General features: G+C 37.3%; 1 protein-coding gene across 3 annotated transcripts in view; it reads left to right on the top strand.

Moving 5' to 3' along the window:
- Window positions 1–586: 586 nt before the first annotated feature.
- Window positions 587–19474, top strand: part of MED23 (mediator complex subunit 23) — a 46079-nt gene continuing 27191 nt past the window's right edge. Inside the window, exons 1-13 of one of the 3 annotated variants that reach the window (XM_028508775.2) lie at window positions 587–943; window positions 1307–1338; window positions 1500–1587; window positions 4368–4492; window positions 6174–6285; window positions 6686–6784; window positions 7895–7996; window positions 8619–8688; window positions 10006–10118; window positions 11669–11764; window positions 12319–12336; window positions 17360–17560; window positions 19174–19317. In XM_028508775.2, coding sequence (XP_028364576.1) covers window positions 896–943; window positions 1307–1338; window positions 1500–1587; window positions 4368–4492; window positions 6174–6285; window positions 6686–6784; window positions 7895–7996; window positions 8619–8688; window positions 10006–10118; window positions 11669–11764; window positions 12319–12336; window positions 17360–17560; window positions 19174–19317 — 1248 coding nt within the window. In that variant the 5' untranslated portion in view covers window positions 587–895. Of the gene's footprint in view, window positions 944–1306; window positions 1339–1499; window positions 1588–4193; window positions 4257–4367; window positions 4493–6173; window positions 6286–6685; window positions 6785–7894; window positions 7997–8618; window positions 8689–10005; window positions 10119–11668; window positions 11765–12318; window positions 12337–17359; window positions 17561–19173; window positions 19318–19474 lie in introns of those variants that run through there. The other 2 variants (XM_028508776.2, XM_036024731.1) reach the window with 2 other exon arrangements.

Here is a 19474-nt window from a genome sequence, read left to right as displayed (position 1 = left end):
ACAAAGGTGTTACCTGAGGATAAAGAAAAGACCCCTAAATCAGCTTGAAAAAGTTGGACTAGGTTCCCAGAACCTGTCGCACTGATGCTTGAAGCGATAAAGTGGTGGAGGCACACCAGCTAGTGCACTTAGACATCTGCTCTGACCACGCCAGAGAGTTAGCCTTCCTCTTTGTCACCTTGCTCCCCCCTCCCCCCTACCAAATAGCCTATAGGTATTCAGTAACTGATAAATATAAGTATTTTTAGATTACTATAATTTTAAAATGTATTATTATTCTAATTGAAAAGCAACAATGATGCATTCATTTACTCTTTTTTTTCCAGTTTCATTGAAAACCTGCAGTGTGTTCAGCTCTTTACTGGGGTTACCATAGTTAAGAAGACATGCGGTCCCTAGGGTCCAGGAAAGTGTGGCTTCAACTCCTGTTTCCAGGCTACAGGTCAGACAGAGCTACAAGTCAGCAGCTCACAGATATCATCTGGTTGACTCAGGTTGCGACACAGTCTGCAGGCTGCCGCAAATCCCCCTCCAGCCGGGAGGTGGCGGCCTGCCCCCGACAACGCCTCGGGGTGGCTTAGGCTCTAGGCTCCGCTTGGGGGCGCTCTCGTCTGCCTCGTAGGGCGCCCTTCCCCTCCAGCGGAACCATCTGGCTGGGTCCCTGGTTTCTGGGGGTTTGGTAATGAGCGAGCGCCAGACACTTCCCGGCGCTTCCGTGCAGGCCCCGGCCGTTGGCTGGGCCGCAGAGAGAATTGTCTCAGTGGAGTGTCTGAAGTGGAGAGCGACCCCGTCTACCTGCGGATTCCTGCGGGCGTGTCCGCCCCTCCGCCGATCCGTCGCCGGAGCTCTGGCCTGACAGCCGGCCGCGAGCCGGGCGCCCAGGAGGGCGGGGGCCATGGTGCAGATGGAGACGCAACTACAAAGCATTTTTGAGGAGGTGGTGGTGAGTGGAGTGCCGGGGATCCAGGACGCTGGCGCGGCGAGGGGGACACATGGGAGCCGCGGATCTAGGGACCTTCCCAGACATCCTCTCCCGGTTCTCTTCTTTGTTGTGACACCGTGTGTGTGTGTGTGTGTGTGTGTGTGTGTGTGTGTAGCTTTAGCGATTCTCAAACTGCTGTCAAATTCCAAGTCCTCTTAAAATACACAGCTCCCACTTTGACAGGCTAGGCAGGTATTGTTACTTTCTTGCACGGAGCCGATTAAGATGATTTGCCCAATGTTACATTGTAATAGTTTGCTCGACGAGGCCCCTCTTTTTTTTTTTAATAATTTACATCATTGTCTTTTCTTTTGTTTTTTACAGAAAACAGAAATTATAGAAGAGGCTTTCCCTGGGTGAGTATTTGCATGGCAGATTTTTGTGTTTTCACGCGAATGTATCTTTGTAAGATTTTGCTTAGCTTTCTTTGCCTTGGAGGTTTATAACTATTCTGATTAGGTTGAGTTACCTTTTTCAAACTACTGGCAAGTAATGGTAGTGTGATTTTTGTTTGTAGAATGTTTATGGACACGCCTGAAGATGAAAAAACAAAGCTAATTAGCTGTTTGGGGGCCTTCAGACAGTTTTGGGGTGGTCTCCCTCAGGTGAGTACTGCAGTTTTAATACATTCAGCTGATGATTTCTGACCCCTTCTTTTTTTAATATTTACTTTGATGTTGCTGTTTAGGTTTTCTGGGAAGGAAGAGATGAAATTGTCATCATCTTTGGTTTGTCCATTCTGGTTTCCATTTTTCCAGTTAGTATTCTTCCCATGGAGAGTCTGTATTGAGGAGGAGGAGAGGGAATTTCAGGGGAATTTCGGGCTAAAAGGGGAAGGGTTTACAGGAACAAATATAAAAGACACATGGATAAAAAACTAGTGGCAGGTGGAAATGGGAGGGAGGAGGGGAGGGGTGGGTGGGTTGGGATGGGAGTAAAAGATAGAAAATTGTACTGCAACAACAATTAAAATATTTTTTTTTAAAAAAGGGAGAAGTCAAGTTGATGCCAGCGAAGTGGGAGATATTGAAAATCTCCCCCGTGTTAGATTATATAATGCCATTTTTATCCTATTTTGATTTATTTGGTGTAGTTGAAAACAATTGTGTTAGGGATTATAAAGGATAAAAATTTCATTTATTTTCTCAACAAAAGAATTGGTACAATATAGTGAAGATACTATATTAGAGATACAAAAATGTCACAATAAGAATACAATGATTTTATAATAAGGATATAAAGGTATAATAGAAATGAGGAAAAGAACAGTAAAACTTAGTAACAAAGCACAGTCACTAGGAAATGTTTCCTTGAAAAAGACAAAATGTGTGACCCTTGAAGAACTCATGTCCCAGTAACGTGTTTTCTTCTTATGATTTATTACAGGCAGGTAAATGTTTGCAGTTGAGGTGCTGGTGGTAAGACGTGCTACTCAGACATGGATCAGATAGTGACAAAACATTCATTTTTTTAAAGGTCTTTTAATTATGTTTTAATAGGTAATATGTTCATATGGTACAAAATGCAAAAAGTACAAAAAGGTGGACTGGATTAATAATTTGCCTTTCATCTCTCTTTGCTTAATTGCCTGTTCTTTTTTCTGCCTGCAGCCAGTATGAGCAGTTTATTTTCTCCTAGAAGTATTTTACGCATGTAGAATCACTTTTACAGAGCAATCTTGTAGGCCCTGGCTGGTGTGGCTCAGTGGATTGAATGCCAAAGGGTTACTGGTTCAATTCCCAGTCATGGCATGTGCCTGGGTTGGGAGGCAGGTCTCTGGTAGGGGATGTATGAGAGGTCACCACACATTGATGTTTCCCTTTCTTTCTTCCTCCTTTTCCCCTCTGTAAAAATAAATAAAATCTTACCAAAAAAAAAAAAAAATAAGAACAATCATATACTATGTACTCTGTTCATTTGCACCTTGAGGTTTTTTTTTCCACTTAATAAATTCTGAAAGTAATTCTATAGAAATCCACTAAAAGTTAAAATTTCAGCCTTTCTTCCTTTCCTGCAATATAATATTATATACTTTTGGCCTTACCTTTCTTTATTTAACTAGACTCCTTCTGACTGACAGTTAGGTTGCTTCTAACCTTTTTCTACCTTAAACAATGTAGAATGAATGGTATTATGTATGGACACAGAACAGATTCCTTCAAGTAGTCTTGCTGGGTCACAGGGTATATTTATTTGCAATTTTTATGGATAAGGGTCACCAATTTATACTCTGACTATCAATATATGAGAGTATATATTCCCAGTAGCCTAGCAATTAAGTGGTAAGAGGCTTTTTTAAATCTTCACTGGAGGATATGTTTATTGATTTTAGAGAAAGAGAAAGAGGGGGAGAGAGACAGACAGAGACATCAATGTGAGAGAGAAACATTGGTTGCCTCCCATATGATCCCTGATCGGGGATTGAAGCTGCAGCCTAGGTATGTGCCCTGACTAGGAATTGAACCCACAACCTTTTGGTGCAAAGGACAATGCTCCAACCAACTGGGCCACCTGACCAGAGAAGAACTTTTTGATCTTTGCCAAACTAAAGTGTAAGAAATTTTATCTCTGTATAATTTTATTTTGCATTTCTCTGAGTGATGGTGAACATCTTTCCAAAACATTTAAAATTTTAAATAATTCGTTAAACATGTTATGAGGTAAAGTATGGCCCTTATCTTCAAGAAGATTACATTCTAATGGGGAGCTAGGAAGAAAATGTACATTTCTAAATCAGCATGATACATTCAACAATAGAAGTGTGTGTGGGGACAGGAGTGGTGCAGAGGAACAAGATGTAGGCCGTTCTCAGGGGTATCCTAGAAGACAGACTTTGACATGGTACTACCTCTGTGTATCTGATTCCATGTTATGTAAGTCTAGAGATGCGTTATGTCATTGGATTCATATTGATTGGGCTCTTAGGTAGTCAATTCACACTAAATTCTCATGAGGCTAATGTACTAACCCATAATGAGTTTATCCCCCCAGTGACAGGAATATTTATATCTGCCATTAAATAGGTTTCTGTTTACAGTAGCTTTTACAATCTGTGTTAGAGTTTTCTATTGACCACAAATATGTTAATGATATCTTACTCATTTTGGAGGTCCTATGTAATAAAAATGGTGGGAGTTTAACCTATGTAATTGTAAGATTTTAAGCTTAATATAACTAAAGTACTAAATCTGAATTTTTTTATTTTTTAAAGATTGTCTTCATCCACAAATGTTTATAGTAGAGTATCTCATTCATAGTCTTGATATACTCCCAGGTAGTTTGTATTAGCTGTCTGTTAGTTACAAGATATAACTTTGTATTAGCTGTCTGTTAGTTACAAGATATAACTTTAGACTTAAAATATAATCACTTTCTAATTTTCCAGGAATCACATGAACAATGCATCCAGTGGATTGTTAAATTCATTCATGGCCAGCATAGCCCTAAAAGAATTTCTTTTCTTTATGACTGCTTAGCAATGGCAGTCGAGACTGGCCTTCTTCCACCCAGGTATGTTTAATGGCAGGTGTGAGCAATCTAAAGAATTTTCTTCTTTTAATTAATGCTTGTAAATTGGTGAAGATTGTTGTAAAAGGTATGGGAATGAAGAAAGAAGTTAGGTTCAGCAAACAATCCTCCAGTCCTGGCTGGAGGGACTACCCTTGGCTGGGTAGTTCAGTTGGTTAGAGCATCACCCCAATACACCAAGGTTGCAGGTTCCATCCCAGGTCAGGGCACGTACAAGAATCAACCAGTGACTGCATAAATAAGTGGAACAGCAAATCAGGGTTTCCCTCTCTCTCTCTCTCTCTCTGTGTGTGTGTCTTTCTCTCCTAAAATCAATCAATAAATTTTTATAAAACCCAAGCAATTCTCCCTGGCTGGGTAGCTCAGTGGATTGAGCGCGGGCTGCGAACCAAAGAGTCGCAGGTTCAATTCCTAGTCAGGGTACATGCCTGGGTTGCAGGCCACGGCCCCCAGCAACTGCACATTGATGTTTCTCTCTCTCTCTCTCTCTTTCTCCCTCCCTTCCCTCTCTAAAAATAAATAAATAAAATCTTAAAAAAAAAACAAGCAATTCTTCATAATACCTCAGGTTTTGGTTTCTAGGAAACAATATAATTAATTTTTTATTGATTGATTTTTTTAGAGAGAAGGAGACATTGATTTGTTGTTCCATTTATTTATGCATTCATTGATTGTCTCTTATACGTGCCCTGAACAGGGATCATACCTACTACTTTGGTGTATTGGGATGATGCCCTAACCAACTGAGCTACCTGGCCAGGGCTAGGGTACAGTATTCTTAGAAGTGTGTATTTAAAGGCTCCGAAACAGGCTGCCTTTGCCTTTCAGCCCAGGGGCTAAAATCACTTACTTTGAAGAGTTTGCTCTAGTTAACTTTCATTGCATCTGGACACTACGTGCTCTAAAATAATTAATAATCATTTTATTATTAACAGTCTTGGCTAATGCCGGTTGACTGGGCTTACTAGGCAGTTTTTTTCTCAGAGTCCCATGATTATAGTCAGAGGGTAGCTAGGACTGCAGTCATGACAAAATCTTCCCCATTTGTATGTCTGGTGGTTGATGCCAGGCTATTATCTGGGACCTCGGTTGAGGCTATTGGCTGGAATCTGCACATGTCCCCTCTGTGCGACATGGACTTTCTCAAAGCATGGTGGACTCCAAGAGCAAGCATTCAAAAGTGGGCCAGGTAGAAGCTGTATCATCTTGCTTTGGAAGTCATACAGTATCCCTTTTGCCATGGTCTTAGGCCTGTCCAGATTTAAGGGCAGAGAATGTAGACTGTCCTCCAGCCTCTTCAGGGGAGGAATATCAATGCCGCATTTTAAAGGGCATGAGTATCAAAAACCTTGTAGCCATCTTGGAAAAATACAGTCTGCCACAAGCTAATAGAGAGTAAACATTTAACCATCTCTCTTTAGATAGATTTCTTTCTAGTATAAACAATAAGTATTATTTAATTCTACTTTGTGTTTATTCTTTTATATGAGTAAAATGTGTAAAATACTATACATAATTTTTTAAAAGTGTGCTTAAATAATGTACTTCTGTGAAAAATACTTACTACGACAAATGTCATAAAGACCAGGGTATAAAGACCTTGGCTATTAGAAAACTTGCAAACTTCTGTCTTTGTAATTGGAATGGGTATTCTTTTTTCTAGGATGGTTTGTGAATCCTTGATAAACTCTGATACTCTCGAATGGGAAAGAACACAACTTTGGGCCCTAACATTTAAACTGGTTCGGAAAATAATCGGTGGAGTGGATTATAAGGTATTTTTTCCTAATTATAAAAATAATCACTTCCAGGCCAGATTAATTTCTCAGCTGTGAATATCTTAATTTCACATGGGAGCAGTGAAGTATTTACCAAATCTATTTTGTGTTGCTTATTTTCTAAAAGGATTTAAAATTACTCAACATTTTCTGCAGCTTTCTGTTCTCCCAACATAAATATGCAGGTGGCGAGTATGTTGCTATGATGAGGAGGGAATGTGCCAAGCAGAGACTTTGGGTTTCCGATGATGTTGGGGCCCCTTTCAAATGAAAGCGCGGAGAAGGCGCCTGTGGAACTGAGATAGGGACATCAGAACTGGGAACATTACCTAGTTTTAACACTGGCCTTTTTGTTTTTGTTTTTGTTGTTGTTTTTGTTTTTTTTTTTTTTGATCAGGGTGTTCGAGATCTCTTAAAAGCAATTTTGGAGAAAATCTTGACAATTCCCAACACAGTGAGCTCAGCCGTTGTACAGCAGCTTCTAACAGCACGAGAGGTAATTGAACCCGTCTGCGGTGCACTGGTCATCGCCTCCAAAAAGTATTTTACAGAGTTACGTGCTTTTAAAATTTAGGGTAATTTGTGGGATGTTCTACTTGTTTACTTCTAAAATATCACTTCTTTTATTATTTTGAGAGTACATTTATTAAAGTGGGGGACAGTGAAACATGCAAGAGCTTAGGAGAAGCGAAGCAACGGGACAGAGCCTGGGTGGGCTGCCTTGGTGCACCGGAAGTCAGGGAAGAGGGGCCTTGGAGCTGGGTTCAGGGCTTAGCCCGGGACGAGCTGCCGCTGCCCGTTGCAAGTCTCATGGGGACCCTGAGAGTTTAGGAGCTGCCAGCCTGCGAAGGAAGAAAGGCGTGGGCATGCTCCCTTAGAGGTACAGCATGCCCAAAATCACTTTGAGTTTTAAAGATGCTCTTTTACTTTTTTACATTTTAATGAATTCATGGTTTTTAATTGTAAAAACAACAATATACATATTAAAGTATTTTCAGCCATTACAAGATGTCAGCTTACGGACCACTTAAAAAATCCTTATGCTTTGTGACTAATGTTGCAAGAAATGTCACTTTGGGTCTGTTGCTCTCCTATTGGAGTCTACCAATACTCAAAGCATTTCAATGTTATTCACCAAACATCAGCAATCCATTTCATTATTTGTTTGTTGTTTAAAGATTTGATTTATTTACTTTTGGAAAAAGGGGGAGGTAGGAAGAAAGAGAGAGAAACATCAATGTGTGAGAGAGATGTCAGTTATTTGATCCTCACTCTCAACTGGGGACCTGGCCTGCAACCCAGGCATGTGCCCTGACCAAGAATCGAACTAGCGATCCTTCAGTTCCCAGGCCGGCACCCAATCCACTTAACCACACCAGCCAGGACCTTTTCATTGTTTATTAATCTTCATTTTTAGAGATCCTTCACATATAAATGACTTCCTTCATGCTATATTTTAAGCCCTCGGAATTAATGAAATAGTATTTCTACTTTTTAATATATTTGTTAATTGTTATATTTAAAGGGATCAACAACAACAAATATACTTAAATTCATTTAAAGGGATTAGTCAAAAATAACAATATTGCCCTTTTATTTTTCTTAGGTTATAGCGTATATCTTGGAAAGAAATGCCTGTTTGTTGCCAGCCTATTTTGCAGTCACAGAAATCAGAAAACTATATCCTGAGGGAAAACTTCCACACTGGGTAAATTTGATATTTTTTGAAAATGTTAATAGCAGTTTTCATAAAAAATAATTATATTGATCTTATTTTTTATGCTTATTTTTGAGACTTTATTTATTTCTAGAGAGAGGGAAAGGGGGGAGAAAGAAAAGGAGGGAGACATCAATGTCTCCCCCAATCAGGGACCTGGCCCACAACCCAGCAATGTGCCCTGACCAGGATTCAAACCAGCAACCCTTCGTTTTACTGGCTGGCATCCAATCTACTGAACCACACCAGCCAGGGCTATGCTTATTTTTTAAATGCTCACTTTTATCCATGGATACTATGTGTTTTTATCACTTCTTTCATTTCTCTGCTGTCCTACTGAAACAGTTTATATACTGTGTGATAAAATATACATAGCTTCATCAAATAGCTTAGGACATTGTGGTAAGACTTGGCTAAATTCACAGAAAGAGAAACTGGTAAGTAATTGTTTGGAAGGAATCAAGAGAATTAACCTTTGAGTAATTTTAATGTGCCAGGCTTTATACTAAATCTCTCCATATTGTCTCATTTGATGTAACTTGATCATCCTGTTCAAAGCAGTCTTGATTTTATTTTTATACTTATTTGTTTTTTTGTTTTGTTTTGCTTTTAGTTACTTGGAAACCTGGTGTCCGACTTTGTGGATACTTTCAGGCCCACGGCAAGGATAAACTCCATCTGTGGTGGGTTTATGATTTAAAACATACTAGACAGTGTGTGATTTCTAAAGGTCTGACTGTGGAACAAAGTTGACAGTATCTATACATGTCTTGGTGGTTCATCATTTTAGTAACTCTTTAGGAGCTTAATAATAGCCTTTTACTTGTTTTCAAGCGCTTTGTGTACTGAATAAAGGGTGGAAAAACAGATATCTGGACTAGGTCCCAGCTTCAGATAGAACTATTCTGGAAGACATATTTCCTGGTGACCAGAGAGAACTTTTAATAGAGCTAGTAAAGCACCATGAATCTCTAAGCAGCTGGAAATCTTTGCAGACCTGCCCCTCTGGCCACAATACACAAAACTATAAGGCTCTTTCAAGCCCATTCCAATTCTCTATTTGCTATTTCATGTATTATATTTTCCATTTTTTCAAATTTGTTGGATTCTCAGAATTTTTTTTTAAAATAAGGTGATTTGGCACTGTTTGCAATAAGCACAGTAGCCTCAGAACTGGCCAGGAATATAGTCCATTATTCAGTCGGCAGTGCTTCCTATGAGCAGGGTGCTGTTCTGGACTCTGAAATACAAAAATAAACTGAATAAACACTAGACAGATAATTCCCAGGCTTCTAGCTCTTGTGACTGAGTGGATATTGATATCATTTAATGAATTATAGAACTGGTGTGGGTTTAAGAAGTATGTTGATGAGTTCAGCTTAGCACATGTGGAGCTTGAGGTACCCACGGGCCATCCAGGGGGCAATATTCATCCTGCAGTTGGGTGTGTGTGCTGGCCGTCACATGCTGCATCAAAGGCCTTTGGGAACATCATGCTTGAAGTTAATCAGAGGTCTGTTCGCTTTTTCTATAAATGGTGATACAGTAAATATTTTAGGTTTTGTGGGCCACTTAGTCTGTTGGACTCAATTCTGCCATTGTAGTCCAAAAGCAGCAGTGATCCAATAAAACTTCACAGAAATGGGTAGCAAGCTGGGACTGACCCATGGATTACAGTTTGCTGACCTCCGTCCTAGACACTTGGGTAAATGCCACCTCTTTGAGCTTGGGAGGCCTGTGCAAATTGGTGTCAGACTTGTGGACACCTTCAGGCCCATAGTATGTTCACAACCTCACAGGTTGGTCTCTAACCTCCTGGACTAAAGATAATCGAAGAAAAAACAATCAAAGAAAAATTTCAAACTTTTATCTAATTAAAACATTTTCTGAACCAGTGCCTGGCTCAGCATAGATATTCATGAAATATTTACATAGTAAATGAAGGAGCAGGCATTGCTGTGTTCATATTTACTTGAAAACACTTTCTGTGATACACACAGGCCGCTGCAGCCTTCTGCCGGTTGTCAATAACTCGGGCGCCATTTGTAATTCATGGAAACTGGATCCTGCAACCCTTCGTTTTCCTTTGAAAGGCCTTTTGCCATACGATAAGGTATGTTGCTGATTATAATGGGACTTTGGGCTAACAATCTTTGTCCTATATTATATAATGTGTGATGCTAAATCATAGACTGAAGAAGTAAAATTAAAAAAAAATTATTGATTGATTTTTTTAAGAGAGGAAGGGAGAGAGAGAGAAAAAGAAACATCAATTCGTTGTTCTGCTTATTTATGCTTTCATTGGTTGATTCTTAAATATGCCCACACCAAGGATCGGACTGCAGCTTTGGCATATCAGGACAATGCTCCAGCCAACTGATCTACCAGGCTAGAGCTGAAGAAGTAAATATTTAAAGAAAGATAGTGTATGGTTCAATGTGTGATTCCAGAATCAAAGTAAACTCTGTGGTTTGTGGTATTTCAGGTGTTTATGTTCCAGTGGTCCCACCTCTGGCAAAGCTCTTGGCATTAGAAAGCTGACTTTTTAAATTGATTCCTTGTTTTCATTCTTCCCTTACAAAGGGAGGACCAAAAATGAATTTGCAATGTCCATAAAATTTGAAGAGTGAATCTCCTATTTGTTAGATTTTTATAAAGGGAGTATGGGATAAAAGTGCAATAGAAATTCTCAAAGAAAAAAAATCCACAGATATTAATAGAGTGAAACAGAGGTAGAGACAAGCTATAATGACATTTGATAGATCATTATATTATCTTGGAGGTTGGAGTAATAACAGAGCAGGGTATATGGAGGACTGGATATTTTTCATGTAAAAGTTTCATGTAATTTTTCATGTCAAAAGCACTATATAGAGTAATTAGGAAACTTGTCCAAAAGCGAGACAGGAAAATAGTGAAAGTGAGGTTATAATCTTGGCTCTTGGCATGTTCATCAGAAAACTTTGCAATGTGAAAAAGTGGTAAGCTGGATGGAATTTATTGTCATCTTGATAGCAATAATAATGAAAACAGATAAATTTATGGTGTGCTTACTATGTGCCAGGTAGTTTTCTGAAAACTTTACTTTGTGAGATCTTTATTTTTTTAATTATCATCTTAATATCTCTGTTTATGGATGATGATACTAAGACACAAAGTGGGTAGAGCTTGACTAAGGACCCATTGTTTGGGAAGTGGTAGAATCAGAGTTTGAGCTCAGACACATGATTTCAGAACCTGCACTCTTAAACCCTGTGCTGTCAAGTCGTTTGTCCTCTCCAAATTCGGAAAACAAGTCTTCGCGCTTGTGTAAGAGTGATTGGGAATTGCCGCCATTTCTCTTTGTTTCAATTTCTAAGAAAATCCTTTCCTTATAGTGGTGCTAATGACTTTCATGTGACTACCTGAAGTCATTGCTAAGTTCATACTCTGTATGACTTTGGGCAAGTCCTTTCACATCAGTTATCATTTATTAAATAAGGGGTGGGAATAGATTAATTGCAAGCACTAAAATCCTATGATTTTTTTTTCACTAGATACTGCCTACTGTGTGCAGGTAACAAGTGCTTTTGGAGGCTTTTTTTGATCCCAATTTCAAATTACTTGAATTGACATTTACTTTTGACCTTGAAACAATAATTTTGTTTTTTATTTTCTTTAAAGGATCTGTTTGAACCACAGACTGCTTTGTTGAGATATGTTTTGGAGCAGCCTTATTCCAGGGATATGGTCTGCAATATGCTAGGTTTAAATAAGCAGGTACTGTACTATGCTGGAAACCTAGTAAATGCTGCATAGAATCTGCACTATTCTTTTCTCTTTTCTTTGCTATAGCTAACTGAGCAAAACAGTTAAAAACTATTTGGTGATTTTTTTAAATACTTAATTTATTCAACAATGTATTATTCCTATCATATATATATTGCTTTAAGAATGTTTATATTAAAAAGAAAATATTTTAAAAGTTGGTTTATTTTGCATTGCTTTTTTTTCTATAAGGCCAGTTTCAAGTATACCTTTTGCCAGAGAAACCTACACATGACTTAACCATAATTTTTGACTTTTTTTGTTTTTGGGTATCCTTTTTTATAACCCTTCGTATCTTCAGCATGGCCTCATTGCTGATTTTTTTTCTTTTTTTCTTTTTTTCTTTTGGCGTGTGTTTGTTTTTTGGTGGTTTAACATGTGGGAGGGTTTATGCTGACTCTGGGTTCCTTGAGGCTGGCCTCATAGTCACTGTTTTGTCTTTTCTTTTTTTCTTCCTTTATTTTTGTTCTGTCCTGTCTTGTCCTGCCCATCCTCCAATGCTCTAGACCTTGAACATTGCTCAGGTATGTTCACAACCTTACTGTTGTATTGTGACTAACGATACGCTGGCCGCTTTGTAGCCACTGATTTCATTTAGAGAATACATGTATGGTCGGGGCTTGAAATTGGCAGGACCATGCTGAGACCAAGGCCACTCCAATGAATTTCTTCTTGGGATATGAGATATGAGAGTTGTTTTTGTTGGATTGTTTTTGGTTTTGGTTTTTGGTATTTTTTTTAATATATTCTTTTTTTTCTTTTTCACAAAGAGACAACACCTGGTACACAATAAAGCCTGTCACTTTTTGACGGTTTTTTTTTTCTTCCCACTCCATTTTACTGTTTTTCATGCTTTAGGGCTAAAGCTAGCCTGGCAGAATTTTTAGAGATGGAAAGATTTATGGTGGCCTTTATCTTTCCAGACTTTTAAAATATAAATAAATAACAACATCAATAAAAATACTTACATTGCTTTGCCTTAAAAAAGAAAACAAATTAAAAACAAAACAAAGGAAAAAAAAAGCACTTTAACAGAGATATGTTACTTTGAAAAGTTGGAGTGGTCAACTTTATACAGGGAAGGGTTTTTTTTGGAAACCTGGGGATTCTCTAAGAAATGTCACACTCTTAGGTGACCCCACACCTGCCTAACAGACACCCTTCTTTGTCAGTCTTTGCCAAGGTGTCCTCCTCCTCGAGTGAGCTCCTCTCAGGTGAAGTTCACCTCAGGTGGGAGGAAAACACTGTGGCCCAACTTAAAATCAAACTCTTATACAGTCCCAAGTCTGTTAACGGACTTTTCACCTTGGAGATTTTAAGCAAAATAGTGGTTCCAATTATTTTTGTTAAAAATTTTTGAGCCCAACATATTAAAATAAACCAGCTTTTTTATTTTAAAAAGACGTTCTTGTCCAGGTTATATAAAATAGCGTTGCTGTTTGCAATACTATAGTGAAGGTTGTGCCAGTGCTTCCATTGATAAAGCCCTATTTTTAAGGACATATAGCTTGGCCATAAAACTTGCTCAGTGTTGAAACTTTGCATGCCAAACCTCACCCTAGTAGCAGTATCTCTTATTATTTTAAGTTTTTTCTTCTGAAAAATTTACCAAGTCTCCTTGTTTGGACTAGCCTTTGTACATGTGAAAATGAAACTGCTTCACACTCCAGTATCTGACAGTTACCTCATGTAATCAGTCTGTCAATTTCACATCTTAAATGCCCAGTCATTAATTCTGATCAGCTTTCACTTGAGTTAGAGGTAAGTATTCAGTTAACTTTGAAAGAATGCTTCATGCTGTGTCTTAAAACTACTTTTTGCAGTGAACTTTAAATCAAACTTGACTCAATTTTTTTACAGTTTGGTGGATAAATGTTCCCATGGTCATCTGAGCTGCGAGTACTTCCCCCCAGATAGCCTTAGCTATCATTAGCTGCTTGCTTTTGGGGGGCAGCTCTCCTCAACCAAAAATTGACAAAACAACTCAGAGAAGAGTATCTCTGATCTGATCATTTTAATAACAAGTTTCAACCTAAAAAAAGTTTATGACTAAGACATAAATCCATAAAAAATAAAGTTTATAATGGAAATGCTGACAGAACATTATTATTGGTCCCACTGAAGAGTAAATATGGTAAAAAATGTACAATTCATCAGTAGTGGTTTGGTAGAAAACTGTAGTGAATGGACTTGTAGATGGAAGATATATGCTGAGTTGACTTGATATGTTATTTTTACCACCTAGAAAGTAGAGAAAAAATGAGAACACACAGTATAAGGTGCATATGGTTAAAAATTAGCGAGTTATCTTACCACATCTCTTATCATTACAAAACTATATCCTGCACTGTACTTTCTTGTCCTTTCTCTAGCAATGCAGTAATTAATGAAAGCTTGAAGCCTTTTTAAGAGCTGTCCAAATTGCATTTTCCAGTAGGAATTGGGCTATGTTTTCTTTTAAAACCATTCACATTTAGAAGGTCATAAATAGCCCAGTTCTGTGACCAGCAATGTGGAGTGTTCACAGTGAAAGAATACTGTTTTGTGTGTTTACACAAGTTTGTGTTCTTTCTACTGAATAACAGCATCACAGAACATACCCCTCAAGCTCTTATGTGGTGTTGTATGAACTCTCATTATCCTGAGACAGTGAAGCACTAGACTAATCACTGTGTATCTTTGAACCACCATTGAAAGTGGTGTTAACTAGCATAGTGTTCCAGTTCTTACTGGCGGAGAATAGAATAAATGATATGCAAAGGGGTATTTTTTCTCACCTTGTCCTGAATAGGTATTGCTTTAAAATTGTTTTCTAGCCCTGAAATAATGATTTTCAACTAATTTAAGTCCACCTAAGTGTAATAGGTTAAAATGTCACCACAGAAATGGTACCAGAACTGTTGTATAAAAGTATTAGAGGCCACTTAGCTAGAATATGGTTACTAAGCCTGAAAAAAGCTGAATCATTTGCCATGTGCCATAATGGTGGTAAAGAGTCAGGGGCATGGGGGGAAGTTAATGTTATTGTTTCTCTTAATGCTTCAGCTTTCAATGAAAGCTGAAAATTTAAAATATTTCCAATATAGTTTGAGCTATTATACAGAATTTGAATTGTTAAAATATTGAATTTAGATTCTTATTCTTAAAAGAGGTTTTCACTAAATATGCTTATAGATAAATAAACTAATTCAACTTATATGCTTATATAATGAAGACAAATTTATAAAAGTTTTCAGAAAGCAAGTTGTGGGTAATCATAAACATAGTATTCATTGGCTTACAGAATTATCATATCCTAGTGATCAATAATTAACCTTTATTTACAGACCATTTAACTGCTTTGCAAATTTTCATTTGTTCCAGTTTGTACAATAGCCTATGTGATGGAGAGTCTTACCTTTAATGTACTTATCTTAGTAATGGAAAACTAAAGCAGAACTTACCATCATTTTAAAGTAGGTAGTAGCACAGATCATTTTCTTTTTTGGTATTATTAAAATGGGCAAGTAAACAAAGAAACATGTTTAAGTTAATGTTTTAAGAAATATCCTTGGTTTAACCCAAACACCTGGTAAATACAGAGTTAATTCTGGTAGATGTTCTGCCGCCCTCAGACACTGGGCGTTTAGGCTTCAGGGAGATCCTTACTGATCTAGTTCTTTACAGAAAATGTGCATACAATCTTGAGTTGGTATGTATTGAAAAATCATTAGCTTTAATTGTAAATTTCCTTTTTACTTTGTCAAACTATCCTCCTACTTTATCAGAGTCTTAATATTTTTGTTTTTCTCCTTAAATCATTAACTGTATGACCATCACTACACCCCTAAAATCTGTAGGTAAAAATCCAGGTTTTTTTTAAAAGCTAATATTAAAAAGGGCAACTCCAAAATGACTCAGATGCTAAAACCAATTTTATTTAGTTTGCTCTCTTTTCCTGAAGCAGATTGGTGAAAGATCATCATGGATGGAGGAATAGGTGACAAATTGGTTAGTTCCCAAACTAGAAGCAAATTCCCATCACTAATGAAAAATTCCTACTGGAAATAATGGCTTTACTTCTTTTCACGAATTTTTCCGACTCTTATATAACTTTGAATGATCTCACTCTAAATTTGTGTTGTCTGAAACATTTCTTAGGTTGTTGGTGGTTGGCAGAACTAGTGAATTTCAAGCCCTGTACACAGTAGTTTTGCATGCTGATTTAAGAAATAGTTTGTAGTGTTGTCTGTTGCACTTTGCTCTGCTTCATAATGATAATTACATTTGGAGGAAAAGTACTGTAGTCTCAACTGGTGGTGTTAATATTGCTATTTGTAAACCTGTAATGTGGTTGAACTGTGAACATGGCATTGTGTTTTTGGAAAAAAATATGAAACAACCATTGATGCTTACTGTTCCGGATAGATGTTTGTTTTATGTGCATGCTTTAAGAAAGTGCAGCTATACTGGAGCTTTACAAGTTTGGAGCTGGCAAAGAGCATGCAAAAGAGGGGATGCTATTCATTATGTTTTGTTTTTTTCCAAATTCGTCCCCATTTTGCATTTTTTCCCTAAATTTAAAGAAATCATATCCCTTTTTCATGGCAAAAGACTAATAACTACATCAAAAGTTTAGAAGGAAAGCATGTATATTAGTAATTGTATTCACTAGAAAGGCATGTAACTGCCTTGCTATTAAGCCATATAACATATTTATTAAGGAAATATGAAAATGCATAAAATATGGCTTAACATATATCCTTTGGTAAAATACATTTTTTAAATCACTTTAAAAAGCATAAATCTTTTTGCCTCTAGAAAGGGAAGTTGCATTCTCATTTTTAGTGTTTAAACTCGGTTCTTTTTCTTGTTTTAGATTTTAAAATAGTCTAATTTACAATTAAAGCTGCATTATGTTTGACTTCTAAGAGAGAAGAGCAGAGATTAACTTTGAAACCTTCTTTTTTTTCTTTTTTTTTTATTCTTTTTTTTTTTTTTTTTTGTAGAGGAAGTTCCCACTTCAGTATCAGGATCAAAAAGAGATATGAGTAATCTGGCAGCTATTTAGGTATACCTCTGAGTATAAAGTTAGAGTAAACTTGTGGTTACTTTAAAATAAATTCACACACTTCTTTGCTCTCCTGTCACAATATTTGATTCCTGAAAATCTAGGGTTTTCATATTTTGAGTTAGGTTGAAAATTAATACTGTTATCTCCATATCATATACCTTTTAAATTAACTTTTTTCGAAGGATAAATAACAAAATGTTCTACTGTGCAGGTCCTTTTGTCAAATTGAAATAATGATGTTTGTTGTGAAAGTCAAAAGTTATTGGGAAGTCTGTCTTTCGTGAGGCCTGAAAAACAGGTTTTTAAATGAAACTCATCCTCTATGATAATGTAACATGATGCAGCTTTAATAGACTAAATCTAACCTTAACTTTCTAAGTTCAACTTCATTTCATGCTTCTCAGCCTCTTGTTACAAATAATGCCCATTAACTGGTAACTTAGGAAACTAACCAGGAGGCTTTTGGAATACTGTATTTAATCTCCTCCCTACAGCACAAGCAGCGCTGCCCTGTGCTGGAGGACCAGCTGGTGGACCTGGTGGTCTATGCCATGGAGCGATCCGAGACCGAGGAGAAGTTTGATGACGGGGGAACAAGTCAACTCCTATGGCAGCATCTCTCAAGTCAGCTCATTTTCTTTGTGCTCTTCCAGTTTGCAAGTTTTCCACATATGGTTCTGTCTCTTCATCAGAAGGTTAGTACTAAATCTTTGTTAGGGCTGCTTCATCTGCTGATTAGTATGTTTGAGACTGGTATGGACTGTGCCTAGTGCTTTCAGCATTGGCAGAAGTTCTGAGTCCTAATTTCTATTTTGTTCAGTGGTTTCTTAACTTTTTACTTTCTTGTCATTACAAAAACTGGATTTGGTCATTCATTCTATATATTCACAGTGCAAGGATCAGTGGATACAAGATGAAAGGGCACTATAGAACCCTCAATGAGCTCCTTACAGGTAGAAAGATAGAGATATAAATAATTTGATTATAATTTAATAGTTTGCACAATGAAAATATGTTTCCCTGAAGGGAATGAAGAAGAGTCCCAATTAAGGATATAGGAGTGGCTTTATCAAAGAGATCTTGAAGTGGCACTAAAAGGACACACACAAATTTGCCAAGAGGAAAAGCTGGGAAAGTGCTTCCATGGCAATAAGATCATCATTTGGAGAAGGATAGAAGTATAGAAGAACTGGAAATAAAATATAAAGGGGAACATGTTGGTGAGATAAGGAAGACAGGAAGGCAAGACTTTATACAGCCATGTGTTTGTTCTAAGGAGTTTAGATTTTCTTTGTGAGGCAAATGAGGAAGGGGATGACATCATCAGAGACAAGTTGAAAAGATTATTAATGGCCACATGAAGGATGGTGGTGATGTGGATGGGACAAAATCAGAGGCAAGGAAACTACTAAGAGAGCTATTGCACTGGTCTGGGTGAGAGATGCAGATGGCCTGAACCAAGAGAGGGAGGAAGAGCCAGAGATCAGGCATGCTGAGTTGAATAGAACTTGGAGACTGTAGGTAACAGGGAAAGTAAGAGCAGTCTGGGATCTCTCACTGGTATCTACCTTGGCAGTGAATGGAGATAAGAAAATGAACGTAAAACTGGAAATACATTGGAAGGTAAGTTTGTGGGATGAGTTGATTTTAGTCATAAGGTTTTAGGCACATTGAATAGGAATAAACTAAGTGTTATATTTATAACATCTCTACAGCATCGACTATTTGGGGAAAATTTTTTCAAGAGAATTGCTAAAATTCTTTCAACCCCAGTTAGCCCCAACCACCCCACCATCAATTTCTGTTATAAACTATGGAAAACCAGAAAAAATATTTTTTGATGACAAATCCTTAAGGATTATAAATTATATTTGATTTTAGCTAAAAGGCTGAAAAGCTTGAGAATTTTACATTAAATTTTTTGTATAATAAAGTATTCCTCATGTTTTGATGAGATATTTATAGTAATTATCCCATTAAACTTGATTCTCATGCACACATGATCAACTTAATTATGTTCTAAAATATTTAACTTTGTTTTTTGTTTTTTCTTTTTTTTTAAAAAAACATTTAATTTTTGATATGCATAGTTGTTATAGGGGTCAGGGAAGAAAGTTATATATTAAAATAATTTAAAAGGCTTTCCTCAGTGTGTCTTGAATTAGAGAGTAAGTAGTTAGCAAATGTCAAAGTTAGATGCTAACTTTCAGAAAGCAGGGTTTCTCCTTTTTATTTTCACATCTTTAAACTTTACTGCATCCATCTCTGTAACTGGCTGTGTAGATGTGTATTTAAACATCTTTTACAGTTAGCAGGGCGAGGACTGATTAAAGGCAGAGATCACCTAATGTGGGTTCTCCTGCAATTCATTTCCGGAAGCATTCAGAAGAACGCACTGGCTGATTTCCTCCCTGTCATGAAACTCTTTGACCTTCTGTACCCAGAAAAAGAAGTAAGTTTTTCTAAATAGTTAACAGTGTGATGATGAATTATGTCTAATTTATGTTTAAGGGCTTTAGTGTGATTCTCTGGAAAGAACACTGGATTTAGAAGCTGGAAATCTGTGTTTTGTTTTTTGTTTCCCAGTTCTGTGACTAACTGCAATTGTG

This window comes from Phyllostomus discolor, chromosome 4, assembly GCF_004126475.2.
Source record: "Phyllostomus discolor isolate MPI-MPIP mPhyDis1 chromosome 4, mPhyDis1.pri.v3, whole genome shotgun sequence".
NCBI lineage: Eukaryota > Metazoa > Chordata > Mammalia > Chiroptera > Phyllostomidae > Phyllostomus > Phyllostomus discolor.
This window is presented reverse-complemented; position numbering and strand designations above follow the sequence as displayed.